This window comes from Gouania willdenowi, chromosome 6, assembly GCF_900634775.1.
Source record: "Gouania willdenowi chromosome 6, fGouWil2.1, whole genome shotgun sequence".
In the NCBI taxonomy this organism is placed as follows: domain Eukaryota; kingdom Metazoa; phylum Chordata; class Actinopteri; order Blenniiformes; family Gobiesocidae; genus Gouania; species Gouania willdenowi.
Genome location: NC_041049.1, coordinates 50,691,734 through 50,716,737, shown reverse-complemented (window position 1 = coordinate 50,716,737; position 25,004 = coordinate 50,691,734). Strand labels below are relative to the sequence as shown.

Genomic DNA, 25,004 nt, shown 5'->3' with positions numbered 1-25,004 from the left:
GTTCTGTGTCCTTTCATTCACTGGATGATAAAACACTGTAAAAACCCACATTCGTTCACTTTTTGTGCTTAATTTAGTTTGATTTTGGAAATGACTAAGAGTGTCCCGATTCAATATTTATATGGATATTTGCAAGTATAGGATTATATACTGTAATCGCTGATATAATCTATATTTTTATTAGATTTATTGCGCGTTTTTTTTCCAGGTCTTCTATTTTTTTTAATGTTTTATTTAGTTTAAAATTCAAATGTATGGAACCCATTGGTTAATAAAGAATGGGCAAGTTTTTCCCTCATATTCACGGTTTCTGTTTCAGTTATATCACTAATCAACACTCCACACTACAAAATAACTAATAAAAGTATGTATTATTGATGCTGATGTATCAATATCAGCCAGTACCCAAGGCTACAATATTGGTATTGAATTAAAGTGTTATCGGGACACCCCTAGACATGATTTGACAAAGATATATCAGCTTATTCTTAATATTCCATCGACACAACCTGCATTAAACTCAATGCCCAGGAGCATCCAAATCGGCCCGCAGAAGGAAATAAAAACGATAAAAGAAATTACTAATCACAGCGTGAATTAAATGACTGAATAATTCAGATGTAAATACACTGTATCAGTGCATTCAATTTTATAAATTCAATGAAAATCCAATAAAAATTGCTGGGGTTCGCTATTTTTTACAAGGATATCATCCTGTGTCCTTAAGACTGCATTCATTTTTAACTGCAATCTAATCAAATTTATTGAAAGAACGCTTCATTCTTTTAAAATGCTAAATTTCTTACAATCCAGCATAAAGTCAACCAAAACTACACAAAAAATGGTCACAAAATTATCGAATTTTTAAAGTGAAGATCCAGCACTGATATCAACATTGTCGGTCCCTTATATACCGTGTTTATATCAGTTATACGGTGGACATAAAAATGTTGAAATCACTTTTTCTACCTAAAAACTGTGGCCGACTAAAAATCAAACTGGTCCGTTTTTGGCCCCGGAGTGAAAACAAGTTTGACAGCCCTGATCTAAAGATCATCCACGCAAACCAGTAAAGAATCACCTCCACATTCACTGTTCTGCTGCTCTGGGTCTATGGCTACTGGCAGCACTCCCACTGTGTCCTACCTGTGATTCTACATTTCATTGCAAATAAAGTATCAACATCCAACCATTTACACAATAGCTTCAGGTTTTTTTTGGTAGATAAAGCCAAAAAAAAAAAAAAAAAATCTACGGCATGTGGTCCAGTTTGTAAAAACTCAAATGAATCTTATCACCCCCCCCCACAGTCATACACACTGTAGATACTGAAGTGTATTAATATAACAGGCATGTGTATCCCTGTTTTGGGAGTTTTGATACAGAAATCAAAGTTAAGATCAAGTAGTGGTTCCATCCTCTCCGTGTGTGATTCCAGCCAATGTGGATTAAAGGTAAAATCAGCACAGAGACACAGCGTATGTTGCTCCTTTACTGGGAAAGAAAGGTGCAGTTTACATGCAAATAGGGGAAAAATATATCCAACTGTTTATCTATTAGCAGAGTAGTACCGTTAATAAATAAGTAGTCCAGGGCTCATCGTCAGTCCAATCTTTACACCCTTTACTCTCTTCTATACAGACACTAATAGTGACTATTAGGAACTACTGACAATCTCCAAGTCTGTTAGTGTAAGGCCATTGAACACGAATCAGCCCTAAGGATCGTCTCTCATTGCCCCGTTAACACAGTTTAATAACACATGTAAACTAAACTACTGTCTACATCTCAAACTCTAAAGGAAGCCTTTGTGATTTGTTGTTCATATTATTTGTGTTTTTGAAAAATATCTATTGGACCTGAACCAAAGCAGGCTAACATCACAGCTGCAGATTTGGCTACACCAGTGGTTCCCAAACAGGGGTACAGGAGCACATTGCAGGGGGTAGTCAAAGACAAAGTCATCTTTATTGTCAATTTTTCAACATGTGCTGGACATGCAGAAAAATTGAAAAAAAAAAAAAATTCTCTCTGAGGCATGGTGTAAACTAACAGTAGAAAGACTTAAAATATATACTCAGAAAGATTTAACAATTCATTTAAAAATAATCTGAAAATGTTCCCAGTTTCTTTTTAGATAATTTACTGGACAAATTCATCACAAACTAACAGTACTATTGCTCAATAAAATACAAAATTTTCTTGTGTAGATGCCATTTTATCACACTTATGACAATAGGAGACAGTAATTAGATACATATTAGAGAAGAGACTGTATTTACTTACTATTAATCACATAAAAGTTGATATTTAACTAAATTCCACTTTAAATTCCACTCATTGTTTTGAATTTGTAGGTCAAGCCTTAGAGATCTAATGTTCAAGACATAATTAGGGGTTTAAGAGAGCTCGCTGTTCATATGTTTTTTCTAAATGAAAAAGCATATGAAATTATTCCGAGGGTACTAATAATATGAAGAGGGGGTAAACATGATTTGACAAAAATGCAAAAGGGGGTACACTGGACAAAAACATTGGGAACCACTGGTTTACACTTGAACTACTCTTCTCAGAGGTTTGTCCTGAGCAGGTCCCACACAGTGTAACACACTGTGTTACGCTATCACACTGTGTTACGCTGTGTCACATTGTGTTACACTGTGTTGCGCTGTCACACTGTGTTACGCTGTCACACTGTTACGCTGTTGCACTGTGTTACACTGTGTTACAATTTGTTACACTGTGTCACTCTGTGTTACACTGTCACACTGTGTTAATCTGTCACACTGTGTTGCGCTGTTACACTGTGTTACGCTGTCACACTGTTACGCTGTTGCACTGTGTTACAGTTTGTTACGCTGTTACACTTTGTTACACTGTGTCACTGTGTTACGTTGTGTTACACTGTGTCACACTTTGTTACATCGTGTAACGCTTTGTTATACTGTCTTACATTGTGTTACACTGTATCACAGTGTAACACAATGTAATGCAGTGTAACAATGCATTGAAGTCAGATTCAATGTGTTACACTGTTAGTGCGTTACAGTGTTACACTGTGTCACATGGTGTTACATGCTAGTTGAAGTTGTTTCCTTTAAGGTGCAGAAGCTGGTGATGCTTCACAGTTTATTTACATGGTGCAGGACTTGTCCAGAGGGTCCTGAGGAGATGTAGGAGGAGGCTGTGTGGCCTGGCTGGATCGAGGCAGGACCATGGGCTTGGGTCTCAGCGCGGGGGGCTTCAGCTGCACCCCCATACGTGGAGCCACCATGGGCTTGAAGGTGCTCATGGTGTCACTGGAGGAGCTGACGCTGCGGCGAATGGGTGGCTCGTTGTTGGCGGCGGACCGCAGCATGACGCTGTGGATGGGGCTCAGGGACTCGTTGGAGCTGGCCGGGGTGGGACCCTCTCCACCACCGCTGCTAGAGGTCTGCCGCTGCTCCAGGGTGTCCAGCACCACGTCAGGGGCGTGTTTGGCTGAGCTCTGACGCTCCAACTCACGCAGCTCGTTCAGGGCAGTGTTCATCGTTTCCTCGATGTCCTGCAAGAGCAGGAAAGAACAGGACTTCAGTCAAAAATATACAGACAATGTAGATATCTTTAAAAATTAAAAAAAAAAGGGCAAAGGAGGAAAAGAATAATTTTTGATACAACTTCTAATAAACATTTCTTTTTCTTTCTTATCCTAAAAAACAATTTTAATTTAAGTTTATTTATGATAATAGCGTTTTAAATGATCATTCATTACTCTGCTTTAATCTGCCGTGGATCGCATTTAGAAAATCCTGTTTCTGAATATTTAGGGGTGACAGTGACTCAGTGGTAGAGTGGGTCGTCCAATAAATGAAAGGTTGTCAAATGGGGTCGAATGCCGCTCCAACCAAGTCATTGTGTCCTTGGGCAAGGCACTTTACCCATATTGCCTCGTATGAAAGTGGTGTGTGTATGAACCAATGGTTCCCTATGGTGGCCTCGCTCCTGTCAGTCTGCCCCAGGGCAGCTGTGGCTACAACAGTAGCTTACTACCGTGTGCGGAGAGAAAGAATAATGCACATCAATGTAAAAGAGCTTTGAGTGTCTATGAAACTATCTATCCAATGCATTATTAATAATATATCTTTGAATAATACATATACATACACAGCAAGAACATTAACCTTTGATTAAAAAGGTCTTTTTTTAAAAAAATGATCTTGTGATCTTCAATGGCTCCACCAAACTCCAAAAATATCAAATACTGTAAGCATCCCCCTTTATTTTCCTCATCTCCAGGATTAAAAAAATTATAATAATTCTAGTTTAATGGGATTCATCAACACTTTTCTTGGAAATGGATAAGTTCCTGTAAATGGTGAAAAAATAAAACTATGAAACCACTTTGTAAACCTCTGCAATGATGTAAAGATAAAGAAAAGGATGACAGTCAAACTATAGAAGAAAAAAGCATGTGGGTGTAGCAAAATGTAGGAATAAATAATGAAGCTAATGAAGGAAAATAAGAAATAACAGATAATATAAAAATATTACGCAGGGAGTCATTGGAGAATATTCACACTTCTCCCTCTGCATGCTAATGTTTTTAGCAATAGAGATGATTGATCTCCTCAGATCTTGCTGCGTTGCGTGTAGGAAACAGACACAAGCCCAGCACAGCAAAGGTCTCTGCTTTCTAACAGAAGCTCAATACAGCAACAATTTGTGGCTCCTCTAATGGGAAATGCAGAGCGTTTAAGTGAGATAAACCAAAGACACTTTGTTTGTATTGTCTGAATAATACATTTGCGAAAAATGTACGTAAGACATGGGCTCCTGGTGTCCAAAGTAACTGCACAAATTAAGTCATAAAACACACAAAATGGCAGAATAAGCATACCAAATAAAAGAAACATACAAAATGACAACAAAAATACACAAAATGATAGTAATATATACAAAATGACAATTAAAATACGCTAAAATGACAACAAAAAATAGACAAAAATAAAGACCACACACATACAAGAATTACTAAAAATACACAAAATGAAAACAAAACCATTCAAAAGACAAAAAAACATACCAAATAGAGGAAAAATATAAGAAATGACAACAAAATAAACAAAATAAAATAAAAATACACAAAATCATAATAGAAAAGACACAAACTGACCTAAACACCCCCACAAAAACAATTCCACAATAAACAAACTGACAGCAAAAAAACACAAAAATGACTCCAAAAACAAAATGTCAACAAAAATACACAAAATAAGAGAAAAATATTTAAAGAGACAACAGAAATACACAAACCCTTTGGTGTTTGTTTTCCTGTGTTAATGCTAGGATTGGCTCTTTTTCTAAATGCTAATATGAATGTTGGTAATGTGGCCCTAGGATCAGACCAACGTGTTTTTGAGGCCCCTGCTGTGATAGCAGTAGCCCATCCCTAGCTGTAGGTGAACTATATTGAGTGCTAGTGTTAAAGGTGAGTTGTCTCCTTGCTGTCTGCCTGTGAAGCTACTGTAGTCTTTAGCGTGTATTAATCACACAGACACAGATGCAGCAGAGGAAGCAGAAGACAGGGACTGACTAGGTTTACAGGGCGGGGCAGGGCTTTGATGGTGGAGGGAGCAGCGGTCTCGTCGCCGCTCGTCCCGCGCTGACCTGTGCGATGGTCTCCGGGTCAAGTGGTTTTCCTCCGTGGTGGTGGTGAGCGTCTGTAAAGCTGGTGTACTGGCCCGATGAGGTAGAGCGGCGTATGGGAGGGCTCTCCATCTTCTTCAGGGACTCGTGACGGCTGATGTTAGTGAGGCTGCCGTGGCCGGTGCGGCGCCGTCGCTCAGGGCTGTCTATGGGGAGGTGGTTGCGGCTTCGCAGCATGTCTCGTGGGCTGAAGTGGCCCAGAACTGGAGATCCCATCTCTGGGGTGCCACCGTGACTCTGCTGGGAGGTGTGCACCATGCAGTGGATGTCACTGGGACGGGCAGGGGGTCGCCGACTTGGTGGGTCGGATCTTTTCCTGTGCCTGCTGAGATTAGGGTGAGAAACAGAGAGAGAATATTCCATCATTACCTCTGAGGTCAGGTTCAGGGGATGGAAACAAACAAAAAGTCTGATTCTGGACCAGGATCTTCACCTAACATTTGATTGATTGATTGATTGATTGATGTCTTTATTTGGAACATAAAATAATAACAGAACGAAAGTTTAAAAAACAAAATATGATGAATTACAACAGTAGAATAGACCATTGATTTGATCCACAAACCATAAACCTCTCATTTACATGTGCGAAAAGGAGTAGGAAGAAGTGTACACTTATTTAATCCTAGTCCTATCTTTATCTAATCCCACTTTTATTCATTACCTATTTTGCTTTTTCAAGTACAACTAATGATACAATTAATTTGGGGTGTCCTGATCCGATATCGGTCCGATATCAGCCAGAAAACGTATATCGGATTTTATCAGGCTGCATCTAAAATCTCTGATATAAGCGCTCCGACAAGTTTTTGTTGTTTTTGTCCCCGCCCTCAGTTATTCCCACCATATACTGACAGTAAAACATAACTGAAGTGAACTTGATCTGTTTGCACTTTAAAAATATAATGTAACATCACTTGATCAAGCCTTTTCTAACATTCCACACTACAAAATAAGTCATAAAAGTATGTAGGATTTGTGCTGATATCATAACGCATCGATATCGGCATCGACTAAATAACCAAGGCTGCAATATCGGTATCGTATCGGAAGAGAAAAAGTTGTATCTGGACATCCCTGCAATTAACTATCCATATATCATTATACAAACAATCTCCGTATTCACAAATAGTCTAAAGCTAATCAGTATTACTCAAAACAGAAAAAACAACAATAATCACTATTGATTAGTAATGCCTTTCTTCATTCTTATAGCTTGTGAAAATAATTTCTTTACACCCAATTTTAAACTGAATTATGTTTGAAAAATGTTTTAGCTCTACACTCATTCTGTTCCATAGTTTTTACTTTACACATTGACATACAAAGGCTTTTTATGTTGTTCGAACACTTAAAATCTTTAAATTTAAGTTTCTCCTTAACTAATAACCCTCCTTTCTTCCAAAGAATGTGTTTTAGATATTTTCTGGCAGTAGATTACTTATTGCTTCATCAAGTAGTTTGTAAATCAAATAAGAATATAATCATCTCTTAAACCAGGTGTGTGCAAGATACAGTAGTCTCAGACCTGGAATTATCACAGCAGTCACTGTAAGGGCTCCATTTATTGTTTAAAAAAAAAAAAAAAATATATATATATACTGTATATATATATTGGTAAAATCAAGATTTCTGTTTTGGAGCAACTCGCAGGGAAGCCTTAATTTCCAAAGTAATAATGTGAATATTTAGACACAAATAGTAATGTGTTTTATCTAGAATCTATTTAGAATTTTTCTCACACAATGACGAACATGAAACACACACTGGAGCGCTGCACATCTAAATTATGAATCCAAACATGACCTGAGATCATTGAATAATTCAAACCTTTGATAAAACACAACGTCACACCCGAGTACGGCTGTAGTAACTTTAATAATGCTACATATTCATCACTGGTACAGTGCATGACTGCAAACCTTTGAAATGTCTTTGACTTCAGGACTCTGTAATATAAAAAAAAATAGGCCTAAAGGAATTTTACAACATCATTTTAACTAACTTTTATATTAAAAAACTCAGTAACGATATAATAGCTGTTAGTTTATGATGATTTCAGGTTTCACACAGATATTAAATTAATCTCAGGCATCAAATCAGACTATTAGACATAGGCCTGTGTGTAAATTATAGATTCACTTTAATTAATGATATTTTATTCACCACTCAATAAAATGAATGAGTTTCTGTCAGTTTTTCAGCCATTATTATAACTATCATGGTGCTAACAATAAATCAACAGATATAAAGGACTGTGAGGGTTAAATAAAGTGTAAGTTCTATCACAGAAATGATCAGCAATATAACCTCATATTAATCCCAGTTGAGGACAAGGATTATGTAAAACGTATACTTAATCTTAACCAAATAAAATGGGAAATATTATGTTCATGTTTCATTTATTCAGACAGCTGTTTTTCAGGAAATGTACTTTGATCTCCTGACATGTTTCCACTGTTAACTATTTATTCAAAAAGAAGACAAAAACAACTTGCTGTAATTATTACTCGGAAGTCAAGGGAACATCAAAGCAATCAGCAGACGCCTCTGAACAATACTGGCAGTTGACAGTCGAAACATGTCAGGAGATCAAAGTAAATTTCCTGAAAAACAGTTGTCTGAATAAATGAAACCGTAACATATTATTCAAAAAGAAGACAAAAAGAATTTGCTAGAATTAAAATGGGGAATAGATTAAGTAACACATTTTATTACAAAAAATACATTTTATATGAAACATAAAGAGTGCTCTACTGCACATTTCTACGCGGATACGGCATTATAAACGCTACAACGGAAGAGTTCCCGAAAGTTTCAAATAGTTCCAGTGGGTCTCACACACACACACACACACACACACGCACACACACACACACACACACACACACACACACACACACACACACACACACACACACACACACACACACACACACACACACACACACACACACACACACACACAGTATTTATAATAAGAATATACTAAATGAGTACAATAAAACAAAAAGCTAAATAATATTTATACAAAAAGTACACAAAACGACAACAGAAATGCACAATAATATACAAAAAGGCTCCAAAGACACACAAAATGACTCCAAAAAACATATATTACAAAAAATGCACTAAACGACAACAACAATATGAAAATGACTCAAAATACACAAAACTAAATATCTATACAAAAAATACACAAAAATGACAACAACAGAAATGCACAAAACTACACCAAAAAAGATCCAAAAATACACAAAACTACTCCAGAATCACACCACAATGGCAACAAAAACAATAGTTATACAAAAAATGCACAAAAACACAACTGAAAGATACAAAAACATACATAATGACTTCAAAAAACATACATTACAGAAAAATACACCAAAAAAATAAATAAAATAAAATAAAATGAGTAAAAAAAACAAACACATTTATCATGCGCATGTCCCATAGAATTAAACCAGGGAGATTGCACATGCTATTTTACTTTGCACCCACAAATAAACCCCTTTATAACACTATAAAGTACAGAGTATGTACACCTCTTTGTACATCCAACCTTCAAACACATACTCATTTGGCCATAATTGACAACTATACTTAAGCTCCTCCCACTATATGAATGCAGACTTTAGACGGGCACTGTACTAGTGTGTTTAGTTTCTAACTGCAGTTGCAAAGCCTGACATGTAAACAGGTGCAGTGATGACTCCCAAACAGCAGGTGGAGCAGTCTGCATTCATAATGCATCGTTCCCTCTGGGACACAGTGTACCACCACAACAACAGGCCCTGCAACTCATAGTGCACTCACTGCTCACTCATCCTGAACCTATTGTGGATCGAGCAAACATTGCAACGTAAATCAAAGGACGAGACACCAATGCGCCAACAGAACCAGTCCTTGCTCATCAGAACCACACAGTGTGATCTTCCTCACTATGCAACGTTCCTGGGGTTGTGTGTTGATGGAGAACACCAGGGAGTGAAAATATCTAAATAAAAACCAAGATATAAATGATTCAGCACCAGTGAGGAGTGACTGAATAGAAGAGCTGAAAGTGAGGCAGGTTTAGGAAAATCTAAGTAGATTTAACAAATAATTTCATTACAAATATGTATTTTCTGTATATATTAGGCTTATCTATCATAAAAGGACAAACAGGGGAAAATACTAGAGGAGTAAACAAACTAAAACACTTCATCGAGAAGTAGTAAAAGATCAGTAAATGTAGAAAATGACTAAATAGAATACTCTATAACTCATCAAAATTACTCCCAAAACCCAAAATGACAACAGAAACACACAAACACAATCAAAACAAGACCAAAATATACAAACCGACATCAAAATACAAACAAAATAAGAGAAAAATATACAAAATGACAACAAAAATACACAAAATGACTCCAAAAACATACAAAATGACAACAAAAATGACTATAATAAGACATAAAAAACAAACCACATAAAAAAACAAAATAAGAAAAAAATATACAAAATGACACTGGTAAAAACCCAGTGAAGCAGAACATAAAATAGCAGTTAAGCTGAGGGCTGGAGTAGATTCTACCTGACAATAAATAAAGTTGTATAAATTATAAACAAAAAAGGAATACAAACCGGATTATTAAACTATTCCATTCATTAGAAAACAAATACAAGCTGTTGATGATAATAAATCCCTAGACATTATTCCTAAAGAGCACAGAGAGGTGTGCATGATTCATTCAGACATCTTCATCTGCATTCTGATGTCAGCAGACCACCAGGTGCAAATATTGCCTCCAGCATGAATCATCACTTACAGTGAAGTCACAGGAGAAAGTGAGACTCTGTGTGAAAGCACTTTTGCACATGCTCGAAAAAGAACAATCTGTTCAAGGTCGTACATTTCACCATGAAAGATACACCGGAGAAGATGAACAAAACACTGACAGACAAACAGCACACACTGTGAGGAGGTGGAGGTGTGCTTGAATATGTGCTGCCTGTGTGTGTGTGTGTGTGTGTGTGTGTGTGTGTGTGTGTGTGTGTGTGTGTGTGTGTGTGTGTGTGTGTGTGTGTGTGTGTGTGTGTGTGTGTGTGTGTGTGTGTGAATACAAGTTATTAAATAACCATGAATTGTCTGACCACGAGAAAGAAATTCCATTGAGCAAATAAACACTATTAGCAAAACCTATTTTGATTTATCGTCTCAAGCAGCTAATAAGCAAACAAACAGGCTTACTGTCTCTTCTGATCACACAAGAGGGACATTCGGCACCACAGCACCACCTCAAGTGTGATATTGCTTTTATACAACAGTTCTACAAGTTCATTTTAATAGTTAACAGTATTAAGCGGCAAGAGATTAAGATTTGTTTATTTAATCATTTATTAGGCTCCGCCAAAACAAATAGGTCCACAATTGGAAAGCAGACAAGGCTGTTGCCAGGCAACACATAAACAGTTGTTAGGGCACCTTAACAGCTTTACTCTGCTACTCTATATCAGCACTCATCAAATGTCTCTCGTCCAATCAAATGACTTGGTCGCAACTAACTGTTGTATAATACCATTTACAGTAAGTGCTGGTTGCAATGACTTCTACGAAATCTAATTATCCAATTTCAATGAAATTACAATAGAATTGTTTGTTTCTCAAAGATTAACAACAAATAAATATTAAACTAGTATCAAATACTTCAGTTTAATCAGTGTCAATAAACAAAATTATCTCACATTTAACATTAAAGAAATAAATGTCACTTATTTCAGTGAAAACAACACATTAAACAATAAGCGTTAAAAAGACAAAGTTAATTTGTGTGTAAAGTGCGGTTTCATTGGTTTTCCCAAATCAGATATAATTATTACTGGTTGATAAACTTCAGAAAATCCTGCCAAACATGTTTAATTGGGTCTGATATCGGATATCGGTCCAATATTAGCCTGAAAAACGAATATCGAATATCGGATTAAAATTTCCGATTTTTTTGGGTTTTTTTGCAATTCATTTTTTATTGATTTTATTTTATTGTAGAATACTGTAGATATTATGTTGAAGGTTAAAATGTATGAAACCAATTGGTTAATAAATAAATGGGCCAGTTTTTCCTCATACCTACTGTTGCTGACTATTGTTCTCTGTTTGAGTAACATCAAGTCTTTTCTAACATTCAACACTACAAAATAAGTAACTATTAATTTTTTATTAAAGAAAAAGAAAAAAAAGAGTCATAAAGATATGTATGAGTCATGCTGATGTCGGATCAATATCGGTATCGGCCGATACGCAAGGCTGCAATATCAGTATCTTATTGAAAATGAAAAAGTTGTATTGGGACATCCCTAATGTTTAACACGATTATTTGAGTTCATTGTTGTTATTAACTTCATATTTCTCTGCTGCACTGCACTGAATGCTCGCGCTGAAATCACGTGACATTTTGCAAGAGATTTCACGTCTGTCTGTTTGCAACAGTTGCTTCACATTAGATCACCTGTGTTACGGTGGAAAGTGGCATGTACATCTGTGGTATTGCCCCAAAATGTGTCTGGAAGTGTTTAGTCCGTGTTTTATAGTTATTTCCATTTCAGGAGGTGAACTCTGCTGCACATACTGTATTGCGTTAATATTACATCATATACGCACATGCATGTGAGGGTATGTTCCCTGTCATATTGCACTTTCCGCTTGATTTTGTTTGAAAATATATAAATAAATTATTTACAAAAGATAATTCTGTTTCAGAAAGTGAATTCTGTTTTATTTTTTCATCCATTTTCCGCGATCATGCAAATTCGGAGCCCCTACATAATAAACACTTATTTCAAAGTAGGTGTAAATGAAACACAGAAAGAGACACTTGGCCATCAGGTGCAAACCAGTAACTTTAAACTGAAGTTTTTGAGTATTTTCAGCACTTTTAGGATCTGCTCGAATTATGAGGAAGATGCAAAAAAATATGAAACTATGTTTCAATAGCAAAAAATCCAACGGTTGCAGGTTCGCAGTCATGTATAGAACCTCACCTGATGTAGGCTTCTGAGATCCTGGTGTCAGTGGGAGAGTTGATGTCTTTTCCCGAGCATTTCTCCTCCCCAGCGTGACCGCTGCTCGCCTCGCTGTCAGCTTTCTGGCTCAGGGTGTCTGAGAAGTTGTCATCTCTGCAACACAAAGACATGGTGACATTGAGACGTGCACGGAGCGCACAACTAACCCACAAACAGATGAAAACAGATGAAATCAGCACGAGTCAGAAAGTTCATATTTTTGCATTGCACTTTGATGACGACATCTGATATTCAGTTTCCTTTCGAGTCAGCATGGATCCTTTGCTAAGGTCCACAGAGCCAGATGAGTCATAGTCCTCAGCTATTCAGTATTCTACTGGTAGCTCGCACACACACAGACACACACACACACACAGAAGCCAGCTGAGTGGGTGTCAGTGAGGTATGTGACTGGATTTAAAGTGCAGTTGGTTGCAGCCTGTCAGCTGAGCTACTGCTGTTTCTGACAATACGGAGGAGTAAACTAAACAGTATGTACTAATGTGGCATATTCAGATGAAATCACACGCAGGGAGAGCATCATAAGCTATTGACAGGAAATCAGACATCAGTACATTTTGCATCTACAGCCTATCAACAGTGGCAAGTAGGAAATATAAATGTCAAACAGTCAACTTCTGCACAAATAAGAAGAACCAACTTCACCATCCAGTCTTTCAACAGGTTCTGATGAACTACGGCCGGGCCCGCGAAACGTCTCTGCGCTGAATAGCACGTACCACATTCCTGAGAATTCAGTGAAATGACTCGATTCCACCGAATAAAACAAATGAATTTGTGCAACGTAAAATGGTAATCTACGTTGAATTTCCTTTGAAAGGAGATATCACACGACTATGTTCCGATAAATTTAGAAATTAAACCCCCCCCACTCTCCTCCCTTTCCAAAAGGTCTCCAAGAGGCTCTTGACATGTCCATGTCAAATTACAGCCAGAATCAAAGAGCATTAACAGAGGAGAGTAGTCGTTTGAAAAATGGGGCCCCCGGGCGCATACGGAGTAATGGGCCCCATTAATATATTGGTATGTGTCAAAAACTCGGGATCACCAACTGTCGCAATATTTGACTCACAAATAAATCAGAAATCGACTTTCGTTTTCTTCTTTCTTTTGCCCCAAATCAAAAATCGGGCTCCGAGCGTCAAAGCATAGACATTCATATATCATACCTAGCAAATTTCAGTCCGATCCGTTCACTAATAACAGAGGAGTAGCGATTTTAACTAGTGTACAGAACAACAAGAACAAGAAGAACAAAGTGAGTGGCGTTTTGAGTCTGGTAGCCCAGCCTAAAAATAATAATCCTGGACATAGGCATTAAAATTAAAATTTCCATTGTTGTGCCGGTTTGGATAAATGAGACGGAGTCCAGATTTAGGGTTGCTGGTCAGATGTGAACGCAGTGTTTATTGTCCTTAACGTGTGTATCTGTGTGCGGTGGATGGGGTTTGTAGTGGGTGGGTGTATTTTTAACTATGTAAAAGCACTTTGAACTGCATCTCTCTGTAAGTAAAGCACTTTTTATAAATAAATATTGATTGATTGATTGATTTATTGTGTCAAAGGGTTATGCACAATTTTTTATGCATCTTTGTTTCTTTTCCTCACTTTGTGGCTATTTGATAATTTTAAAGAAGGTATAGGTGTCGGTATCCACTTATTATGCTATTTTTCACCCATCAGCATTTGTTCTAAGAACCCCAAAAACATAGTATTTGAGGTTTATTTTCTCATACTCGCCTGTTTTCCAGAGTTCTAGCCCTCTAAAAAGTCACTTTCTGAGCAGTTCTGAATTCGGGCTGTTTAGCGCCCTACTTATGAATGTTCATGAGTGGGCGTGTCTATAGACGCTGACGTGCCTGCCTTGCTCTTTTGTGAGGGGATCAGTGATCACCAAAGCGATTTTATTTTTGCTATCCACACGTTGTTGTTATTGTTTTCTGCCAAAAAACTAGACTATTGTTATTGTGAGTCCGTCTTCGCGCTTCAGGGTCCGTTTTTATCTCAGCAGCAGTAGCAGCAGTCATTCAAACTCTCACCGGAGTATGAAGCTGATAAGTCACTTTCTCCTCCTCCTCTGCTCTTCTAACTACAGGAGTGCATTTAAAGTGATAATCATTTTTTTGTATTGCATTGTGTCACAAACACATGAGATCAGCAATACAAGGCAATATAACAGGTCCATGGGTGGAGTAACCACCCATGGACCTGGGGGAGGGGAGGGTATTTTCTTTTCCAATTTAGCTTGTGACGTCACAAACTTAAAAAATTTGAAATGGAGCAATTTTCTCTGCATTGTAAGACTTACACAGACCACATACAAACGACTGGACGGTTTTATTTCACATTTTTTGTGCCAGTGGACACTGAAGTTACTTCATATGTTATCAAAAAAACTGCAAAAGTGGATTTTTCATAATGTCATCTTTAAAGTAACCAATCAAATGTATCACTATTATCTTTATTTATATCAAATCACCAAATCCAACAGTAATCATATTACAAAAGAAAGAAATATATATAAAAATAACTAAAATATTAGCTTGTTCAGCTAATTCAATCTGATCTAACACAAAAGCTTATTCAGTAAAAATAAAGACTTCCAAACAAAACTTAAATGAGCAGCATAAATCCCACAAGACACTAAATATTTTGCTGTGCACAATCAAAGCAGCTTTAAACCTACAATATCAGCTCCCATAACACTTGTGGAATTTGGGTTTTTAAATAAAAAGTGGATGGATAAAAGAACACATTCAATTATTATGCCAGGGACTATAAGTGCTGAGACAAATGTGCAGATACTCATCATCATGGCCATGTGAACATACCAGCCTGTCGTTTCCCGATCTCGTTAGATCTCGGAGGCTAAGCAGGTCTGGGCCTGGTTAGTAGTTGAATGGCCACTCAGAATTCCAGGTGCCACAGTGGGTGAGAGTTGCCTCATAGATATCTGTCATTGTGTCCTTGGGCAAGACACTTCACCCACATTGCCTAGTATGAATGTAGTGTGTAAGTGAGTGTTGGTGGTGGTCGGAGGGGCCGATGGTGCACTATGGCAGCCTCGCTTCCGTCAGTCTGCCCCAGGGCAGCTGTGGCTACAATAGTGGCTTACCACCACTAAGTGTGGAGTGAAAGAATAATGCCTTAATTCTGTAAAGCGCTTTGAGTGTTTATGATTGGTTTTGCAGATTAAAAAGAGAGTTAAAACAACCCATGCACACCTGGGAGTCCCTTTTGTGTGCAAAATAAACCAAAAAAAAACAGAAAATCCCCCCACGTTGCTGAAAATTGACTGTAGGGGGCGCCATTGCTTCATAGGGGAGAAAAATTACAATGTTGGGGGCCCCTACGCTCAACAGCGGTGGCGACCCTGATTTTCTATCAAATGTAATGAAAATGAAACTGCATAAATTAGGAGAAGTGTTGCATGTTGAAACTTAAACATTTTTTTAAGTTACTGCTAACCTTCCTTATGATCTTACCCTCTAATAAAAGTGAAACCATGAACAATTAGTATCTAAGAAGTGCTTTTCAAACTGGTAACCCTTTGGACTAATCAGTACCTACAGTATGAAGTAGCTCACAGTTTCAGAAAGGTTGGTGACCCCTGCTTTATATCATGGAAACTAACTACAGTCATGTGTGTATCACTCACATGTCCTGGACGACAATGTACTGGTGTGGCACCAGGCCATCGATGCCGTTATGCCGTCCCTCCCACCAGTCCTCAGAGGCTCGCTGGTACAGCAGCAGCGAGGCGCCCTTCTTGAAAGATAACTCTCGAGAGGAGCGGCCGACGTAGTCAAACTTGGCAATGGCTTCAATGGGTTCCCCCTCTGTCAACACAAGGAAGATAAGTCGGTCAACAAGTAGCTGATTATTACCACACGTGTGACATTTTATTGACTGATATAAGTGTTGTGGCAAAATACAATATCTATTTTTGTGCAAACACATGCTGGTGTTGATTCAGGACTGCTTGATACTGGCAAGCCTCTGCATGTTACTAATGTTTGTGCCATAGAGTTTAAGTGCACTAATCCAGCTGGGCATTTCATTTGTGGTCAATTGTAATATAGATCTACAATAGCAGAGCTGGGCTACAACAGGCCCTGAGGAAGTTGGGTGAGTATTTATAGAGGCTTGGGCGCAAAGATCTATATGACTCAGGGACGAGTCCATCACAGCATGGCTTATTAGACTCTGGTCATAATTACTCATTAACTTTAGGAATGAGTGGATCAAATAAACACAGAAGAGATGAGGAAAACATGTACTCACTCAACACTGTCCTGGTTTACATTTGATACCAATTGTGACTTTAGGAAAAAATAAAATTCAGTTTACAAAGGTACAGCTCCAACTGGCAGTCTGCGGGCCACATGCGGCCCTCGATCTTATTATATCAAATGTAAATACACAAAATAAATCCAAAAATACACAGAATGACGACAAAAAATGCACACAATAACTCCATAAAAATATAAAACAACAAAAAATACACCAAATAACTTCCAAAATCACACAAAATGACGGAAAATGCACACAATTACTTCATAAATATGTAAAACAACAACAGAAATAGACAAAATGACCCCAATAACACACAACATGACAAAAATGCACACAATCACTCCATAAAGACAGAAAACAACAACAAAAATACACAAAAAGGCTGTAAAAACACTGAAAAAAAGAACAAACAGGCCACAAAAACAAACAAAACGACTTGACAACACACAAAAAACATAAAATGACTCCAAAAACAAACAAATTGGCAACTAAAATACACAAGATGGCTCCAATTACACACTAAAGTACAATAAAAATATACAAAATTACAGAAAAACAAACAAAACAAGAATAAAATACAAAAATTAAAGGAAAACAAAACAAAACAACCACAAAAACCCACACCTTTGTCCTTTCCTGTATTAATTCTTAGATTGGTCATTATTCAAAATGCTGACATGGCCCTCGAATCAGAAAATCACATTTCTGCGGCCCCCAATGTTGTAAAAGTTGCCCATCCTTGCCCTACAGCAACACGAGTCTATAAATAGATCTGTTTCTCCTCCCTCAGCCCTACCTCAGCCTTGCTCCAAACTCATTTTCTCACTTCAAGTCAGACAGGGGGTCCCTCGACAGAGAAAGCACGACCCTAACTCTATAATAGTTTATGGTAAAAAGAGAGAGCAGAGGAAACGTGTGAAGCTTGTGACGGATGCGTGTCATGCCATGTTCTGGTGTACAATTCACAATTTTTCTACATTTCTTCCACTGAAATCCATGTATTCTAAAATCCTCCAGCATCCATTTCTATCCTTCCTTGCATCACTGGGTTGTCAGGATTGATGTTACTGGTTGTGACGCTGCACCGATGAAATGTGACAAGCCAGAATTTATGGTTTGAATTAATTGGACTGCACTGCAGTGGATAAGACTGTTAATAAAGTTGATGGCATCCTAAAAGAGGCAGGGAGTTTCTCATTCTTCCACGTTCCCTTTTCTGTCAATTCATCTCCCTGTGATCTGCAAATGTTTATTCAGGCAGAGGAGCACAAGTTGGCACTACCGTATAAAAAGCTACAGCTGGAGGCAGAAGAAACACCAATCTCACAGTGGGGAAATTATCTTCTCTGTCAGGTTGTACAATTATAACTGAAAATAACTGCAGATCTTACAGGCAAACAATAACAGACATAATATTAAAAGATATAAAAACTAACAAGTGTTGCTATGCTGTTAAAATTAGTGTGATAGGTTCATGTGCTAGCAGGCAGAGTGTACCGGGGGTACGTGATTCAGGGAGGGACTCTGTGAATGATTTATCACAGATGTACTGCATCGTGATTAATCACACCTGTTTTATATGCTCTCGGAGCGACTGGAAGAGCTACAAGCAGACTGCAAGAGACAAACTTAAACTCCTGCCGAGTCGAAGCTAACGGATGCTAACTGCGGCTATGAGAATGAACCGTTTATACTAGACAATGCAGCTCCACCAAAAACCAGCAATCTATCTGTGTTAAATGTCCAAACCCTCAGGCTGTGTTAGAAATGGCACATTGTTGCACTATACACTACAAACTCAATGAGTAAATACTGTCTACTACACACTATAAGTATGATTAGGATGATGAGTGTTACTCCTGAAGTATACTTCAAGGTCAACGACAAAAAACAAATCTGTTGATTCTCCACCTCTGAAAGTTCTGAAAACATTTTAAGTGAAAAAGTGACCAAGTAGAATATCAACATTTGGCCATTTAATCCATAAGCCATTTAATCTGTAGCTGTACTTTTCATTATTTTTATGTACTTGTGACTTTGTTTCATGTGTTAATTAATTATTCAAAGAAGATATTAGTATTGTCTATTAAACTGTTAATTGGTAAAAATAAAGATAATATATGACATGTATTATAATTAACTGGACTTTCCAACAGGAAATCGAGAGACTCCCAACATGAAGTCACTCAGAATGAAAATTGAATGACTTTTCCAGCTCAGTAACCATTCGCTTTTATCGTAAAATACAATAAACCAGCTGGTTCACTCGACAGGAAGGACACCCTGGCGTACTCTTGTAAAGTGATATGTAATCAATGTGCTAGTGACCTTGTGGGTGAATTTACCAGTAGATAGGACGTCAATATATTGATCGTGCACAAAAGCATGCCATTGTAGAACAAGACAGTTAATCTGCCAGCAACCATGACCCTGTTACACATTTCATCTCCTACAACCACAGAACAAACAGAAATGTTTAACAGATCAACACAAAATTTGCACGTCAGTTGGAAACAGTCGCATTTGTGTTTGGCATTAAAGTAGAATTTGATGAAGTGTGATTGTGGATGACAATAATCTTCTAATGATATCTTAAATGATATAAAAGTAGGTAAATAAGATTCTTTGGTGTAAATATAGTAGTAGTAATCAGTAAAAGGTACGGGTGGCCATCAGGCTTCACTTTGGAATATTGTAATATTTGTACATTAACATATTAGCTTTTAGAAATACTTTTTAGAGTATTCTAGATCAAATTGTGTGCTTAATACACAGCCCACAAAATCAACTGTTTTTACTAAAAGCCTCTTCAGATTATGTTTCCATCACTGCTGATTTGCCTTTGTTTTGTTGAATTAGTTCATGGTTAAAAAGGACAAAAAATGTTTGAAGCTATCATAGAGAAAGAGAATGTGGAGTAACTAAACAGGATAAGAAGTTTGTCTGAAGTCCAAGTGAGCTCATCTGGATTTAAAAATAAATCATAACAATAACTTGAACCCAGTTCAACACTTTAAGAGGAAGAACTCAGTCACTGAGGACATCCTCTCCGTCTGTTCGCAGACAATTTTAAAAACAAACACTGCAAAGAAAAGATTACTTCACTCTCATAGTTTTTGGAGTTACAAGTAAAGCTGATGCTTTTGTTAACAAATGTTGTGATGAGAATAAATTAGCCGAATTAACAGAAAGTGATGAATGATGATGACGCAGAGTCCAGATTTTTGTAGTCAGTAGATATAAGATATCACCGAGATGAATCAAAACAATCTCATTTCTACATGGTCATGTGATCTGTGTGTGTGTGTGCGTGCATGTCCGAGAGCCTGAGCATCTTATGCTGTATGTATGTAGTGTTGTAGCTAAAAAGCAGGAAAACAAAATTGTAAATATAACTAAGCGGTAAAAACAGCTCAGTTTATCTAACTATCACCTTTTGGTAATAAAAGAAACATAATGCCATGATTACTTAAAGAGTAACTAAACCCCTGCTTTCTGCTGACCTGCCACTAGGAGGGAAATTAAAAAAAATGCCTTGATTATGGGCGTTACTGCTGTAGCAGTAAGACACGCCCAGTCAGAGGCAGACGGTAATGCACACATAGCGAGTTCGCAGCTGTGCAGATGTGTCACTACAACCACAGGCACACACAATCACGACGTGAAGCTCACACACAGCCCTACTCTCTCACCACCTCACGCACACAGCAATAAGATGCACACACACGTCCGCGCACACGTAGAGACAGACGGGAATACACACAGAGCATAGATGTGTCTGTAAATACACACATCGCTTGGTGAATCCTCTGATTAGCACAGAATCTGCTCTTTATAGAAGCACAGAGTCACAAACATCACCGCTACAGCGGCTGTTTCACATGGAGCAGTGGAGTTCCTAATTACAGCTGTCAGTCAATGCTCACTGAGGGCTGTGATTGGAGGAAACCCTCCTCCCTCCTCTCAGCTTTTATAGGAGGGGCGAAGCCAACAGTAAATGTTGATGAAACAGGGTAATCCAATGAATCCGTCTCAGCCAGTAACAAAATTCAAATGTAATAGCCGGCGCTCAACCCTTAGAGACCAGAAACTGTGACGTTTTACAACTAAATACGCAAAATTAAAATATTTTTACTAAAATGTGAAGAGTAGGACAAGGATTAATAAACAGCACTACCTAATACCCAAACATATACTGTATGTATTCAGCAGAAAAAGCGGGTTTGGGGTTTAATCATTTAAGGCAAGCGTGTCAAACTCATGTTAGTTCAGGGGCCACAAATGACCCAGTTTAAACCCAACTGAGCCGGACCACAAAAATCCAGATGTTTTTTTTTTGTCATTTTAACAATACCGTGCTTGAGTTTAGACATTTACATGTAATAAAAATGTGTATAATTCACAGACAATATCCAAAGTTTGAGATATCAGTAACGTCTGACTTATTACTTACAAATGTATTAAATTTGCAAGTAATGAAATTTTCAGGCACTATGCGGGATTTATTGTGAGAAATTGAAGGTTTTTAGCAAAAAAAAAAAAAAAAAGAGACAGTTTCTGCAACAATTTGCAACTAATATTAGTGCAATCATGTTGATGAGGAGATAAAAACTGCAAGCCACTCCAAATATCGTGGAGTTTCATTGAATTTCAAGACACTGAGAACTAAATTGTTGGGACTAAACTTCCAGACTTCATGTTTGTGTTAAAATAAATCCTCCTGTGGGCCAAATTGGACGCTCTGGAGGACTTAAAGTTACACAAAGTTCAAGTAATTCTCTTCTGATATTTAACATTAAGTTGACTGATCTTGATCATAGAAACTCATTTTGGGTTGTGGTAGATTAAGACTTTTAAATGACTCATTTATAGCAAAAAATCTGCAGCTACAGTTTAAAATCTCAAAGGAACGGGACAGAAACTCAACCTATACTATCGTGAAATATTTAATAATGTGTCCACTGAGTGTAAATGAACAGATTTTGTCATTAATAAAGGGGAAATTTATTTTCTTAGTAACACAAAGCTGAACCTTTGACTCCTTCTCAGCTCTTATGATTGGATTTGATCACCTTTTGGCCACATGTTTGATCACAAGAGCTGAACTTTCTCACAATGTCTGCGCACAGTCTGTAAAATGTTCCCCTTCAGCTCATTTCTTCCCTTTTCTTCAGGTTACACACATGCAAATGTAATCACCAATATGTGAAAACTGTATGATTTTCTAAAGCCAATAAAACCAGGTGCCTCTTACAACATTTCAGACATTTGTTTTTCCTGTACAAGCGGTTCAGAACCATCAAAAAAAAGAGAAAATTTCAAGGATGTCGAGATGGTCAAACACCACCATCTCTTTAATTAATGATGCTTAGAAAAACAGGAGGTGGGAAACTAAACATTTCATGCCAGAGACAGATTTGCTGTGAGTTGAGTTTGATTTATAGATCCTCACCGTCTTCACTGGTGTGTGTCTCCGTTCCTCCCTCGTTGTCGACCTCCTCCAGGGCTCCATGCTCACTGTAGGGGCTCTCACTGAAAGGGATGAAAGAAAAACCATCAGGGTCACTGCTTCACATAAAAAAACACACCTCTAAAAGTACAAACATTTTTCCTTTTTTCTTTTCTCACTCTTGATTTGTGTTGAAGGTTCTGCTGTAAAGCCTAAAGTCAAATAACGCTCCAGTGAAAATAACTCAATGGAATGTCCCAGCAAATAATACGATAACACAGGGGAAGTTTAAACAAGGGTCATTATCAACATCCTGTGAAAAGCTTAGATCTTCACTGTGTGACTGGGCCTCGCAGGTCTCCTAGTGTAGTGATGTAAGGGCTGGCAGTAGGAAGTACAGCCACACACAACAAACAAGTCCTCCCAGGACTTCATATACCGTAATTTCCGGCTATAAAGCGCACTGTTTTATTGGCCGCATTACAATAATTTAGCAATTTTATAACAAACATCCACACAAATGCCACAGCCTAACTCTATTGGCTGATGATTCACACAACTCAGTCAATCGGAAGGTAGGTGGGCTGCTGTACTCAAGTTAGGTTACACAAAAATGTCCGTGTTTCAACTGGTACGTTTGCTTTACTACATGAAGTCTCCTCCTCACTGCCCTACGTCTACATATCAATCCATTTACAGCTTTTTATGGTCATTTTTTACTGGAACCAGACTGATACACCGCTTTGTCCGCTCTTCTTACTGTGAACTACCGCGGAGCGATCACAGCGAGTCGGACTCTGAATCAGAATACGGACGCGATCGCTTCCGAACAAATCCAACCTGGTGATTTGGCAACTTCATGCTGTTATGCTACTATTACAAACTGGCTGACTTTTACTGGAGACGGAGCGGAGATCAGAACAGCCTGGATACAGCCTGATCTCTGCCCCGTCTGTCTGTCCTCCTTACGGAAGCGTCTCCATCAGGCTCAGAGTACCGATCAATCTTGAACAAACCTAACGCGGTGATTTAGCAACTTTATGCTGTTTATTCTTCTATTACAAACTGGCTGATTTTTACTACATCCACACTGCTGATGCTGCAGCGGGCGCTCTCTCTCTTTCTCTCTCTGACAACATTTCAGATCTAATGGTCTAATGTGACGGAGCTCAATTGTGTGGAGGCATGAAGCTTCTAAAAACGGGAAAAATTGACAAATTAGCCGCGTCATTGTTTAAGCCGCAGGTTTCAAAGCGTGAGAAAAAATTAGCGGCTTATAGTCCAGAAATGACGGTATATTGGTTGTTGGAAGAGCGTGGCCATGGTAGGATAGATGATTAGTTCTAGCCAGAGATAAATCCTCCACAGTGGTGTGGGTACATAGAGGAGGAGCGGCTGATGAAGACAGGAAAAAACAAGAAATGAGCTCTGCCTACAGATGTTAAGCTGGCAAGGAGCCTCAACTTTGACCTGCTTAACGCGACTGCGTTACCACATTTCAACTTTTCACCCACCACTTGCCTGATGATTTATCAGAGCAGAAACGTTCTTTGCTTTGTCACATTCCTCAACCACAGAGGCACAATTACTTGGATGAACTCTGCTGACACACTGCAGATGATGCAGATGATGCATTCTTTTATTCGTCCGACTTCACAGGATTTGAAAGACGACGTCAGATTCTTTTCTATAATTGCCTTCAAGCCCCGAGTTAACCTACAGATGGCAACAACTGGGTGATCTAAGTTTAATGGCTAATGTGACTAATCAGTAGAGAAGAAGATGAAGTGGAAGAATAAGGCGTAATGTGAGACTTTTTCCCCTCACCAGTAGTCTCCACCAGCCATGCACTTTTCATAAATGGGCCCATCGAGCTCCTTGGCATCAGGGAAGATGGTCTCATTGTGGATGATGATGGTCTTGACGATTTCATTAACATGGGCCTGGCAGGAAACCTGGTCCTGGCTTTCTGGAGTGGGCATTAGCGTGGGGCCGAAACAAATAGCCAGATTGTACGGGTCCATCATGTTCTCATCACTGTACTGGGACAGACTGGGCACAAAAACGATATCATTAGACACACAGAGCTACAGATTAAACATACAATTTTAGTATTATTAACTTACTGGTTGAGGAAGGCAAAGAGGTATCGCATCACAATGAGAACTGATCTGGGAATAGTCAGAAGGATCTTACGGATGAATAGAGCTCTCTCATACAGGTTCTCTATTCCTGTGGACACAAACAAGAGACAGACATGGTAATAATGAATACAATAATGAAGAATTAGTAAAAAGTAGGGGTGGGACAATAGACTGAGTATACAATGCAATAACCCATTACGGGCTTGTGATAATGATGCAGGATTTTTTTGGAAAAGAAAAAAAAGACAAAAGTAAAATAAGGTTTCATTTATTCAGACAACTTTTTTCAAGAAATTTTATTTGATCTCCTGACATGTTTCAACTGCCAACTGTCAGTGTTCCTCAGAGGCTTCTACTGATTGATT

General features: G+C 38.1%; 1 protein-coding gene across 15 annotated transcripts in view; it reads right to left on the bottom strand.

The window, feature by feature from the left end:
* srgap1a (SLIT-ROBO Rho GTPase activating protein 1a) overlaps positions 1-25,004 on the bottom strand; it is a 125,113-nt gene that overhangs the window by 18,629 nt on the left and 81,480 nt on the right. For 13 of the 15 annotated variants that reach the window (XM_028449322.1, XM_028449332.1, XM_028449324.1 and 10 more), the window contains exons 16-22: positions 24,622-24,727; positions 24,323-24,547; positions 22,499-22,578; positions 16,409-16,589; positions 12,709-12,843; positions 5,647-6,010; positions 3,138-3,544 (exon numbers count right to left, since the gene is read on the bottom strand). In XM_028449322.1, coding sequence (XP_028305123.1) covers positions 3,138-3,544; positions 5,647-6,010; positions 12,709-12,843; positions 16,409-16,589; positions 22,499-22,578; positions 24,323-24,547; positions 24,622-24,727 — 1,498 coding nt within the window. Of the gene's footprint in view, positions 1-2,953; positions 3,545-5,572; positions 6,011-12,708; positions 12,844-16,408; positions 16,590-22,498; positions 22,579-24,322; positions 24,548-24,621; positions 24,728-25,004 lie in introns of those variants that run through there. The other 2 variants (XM_028449334.1, XM_028449335.1) reach the window with 2 other exon arrangements.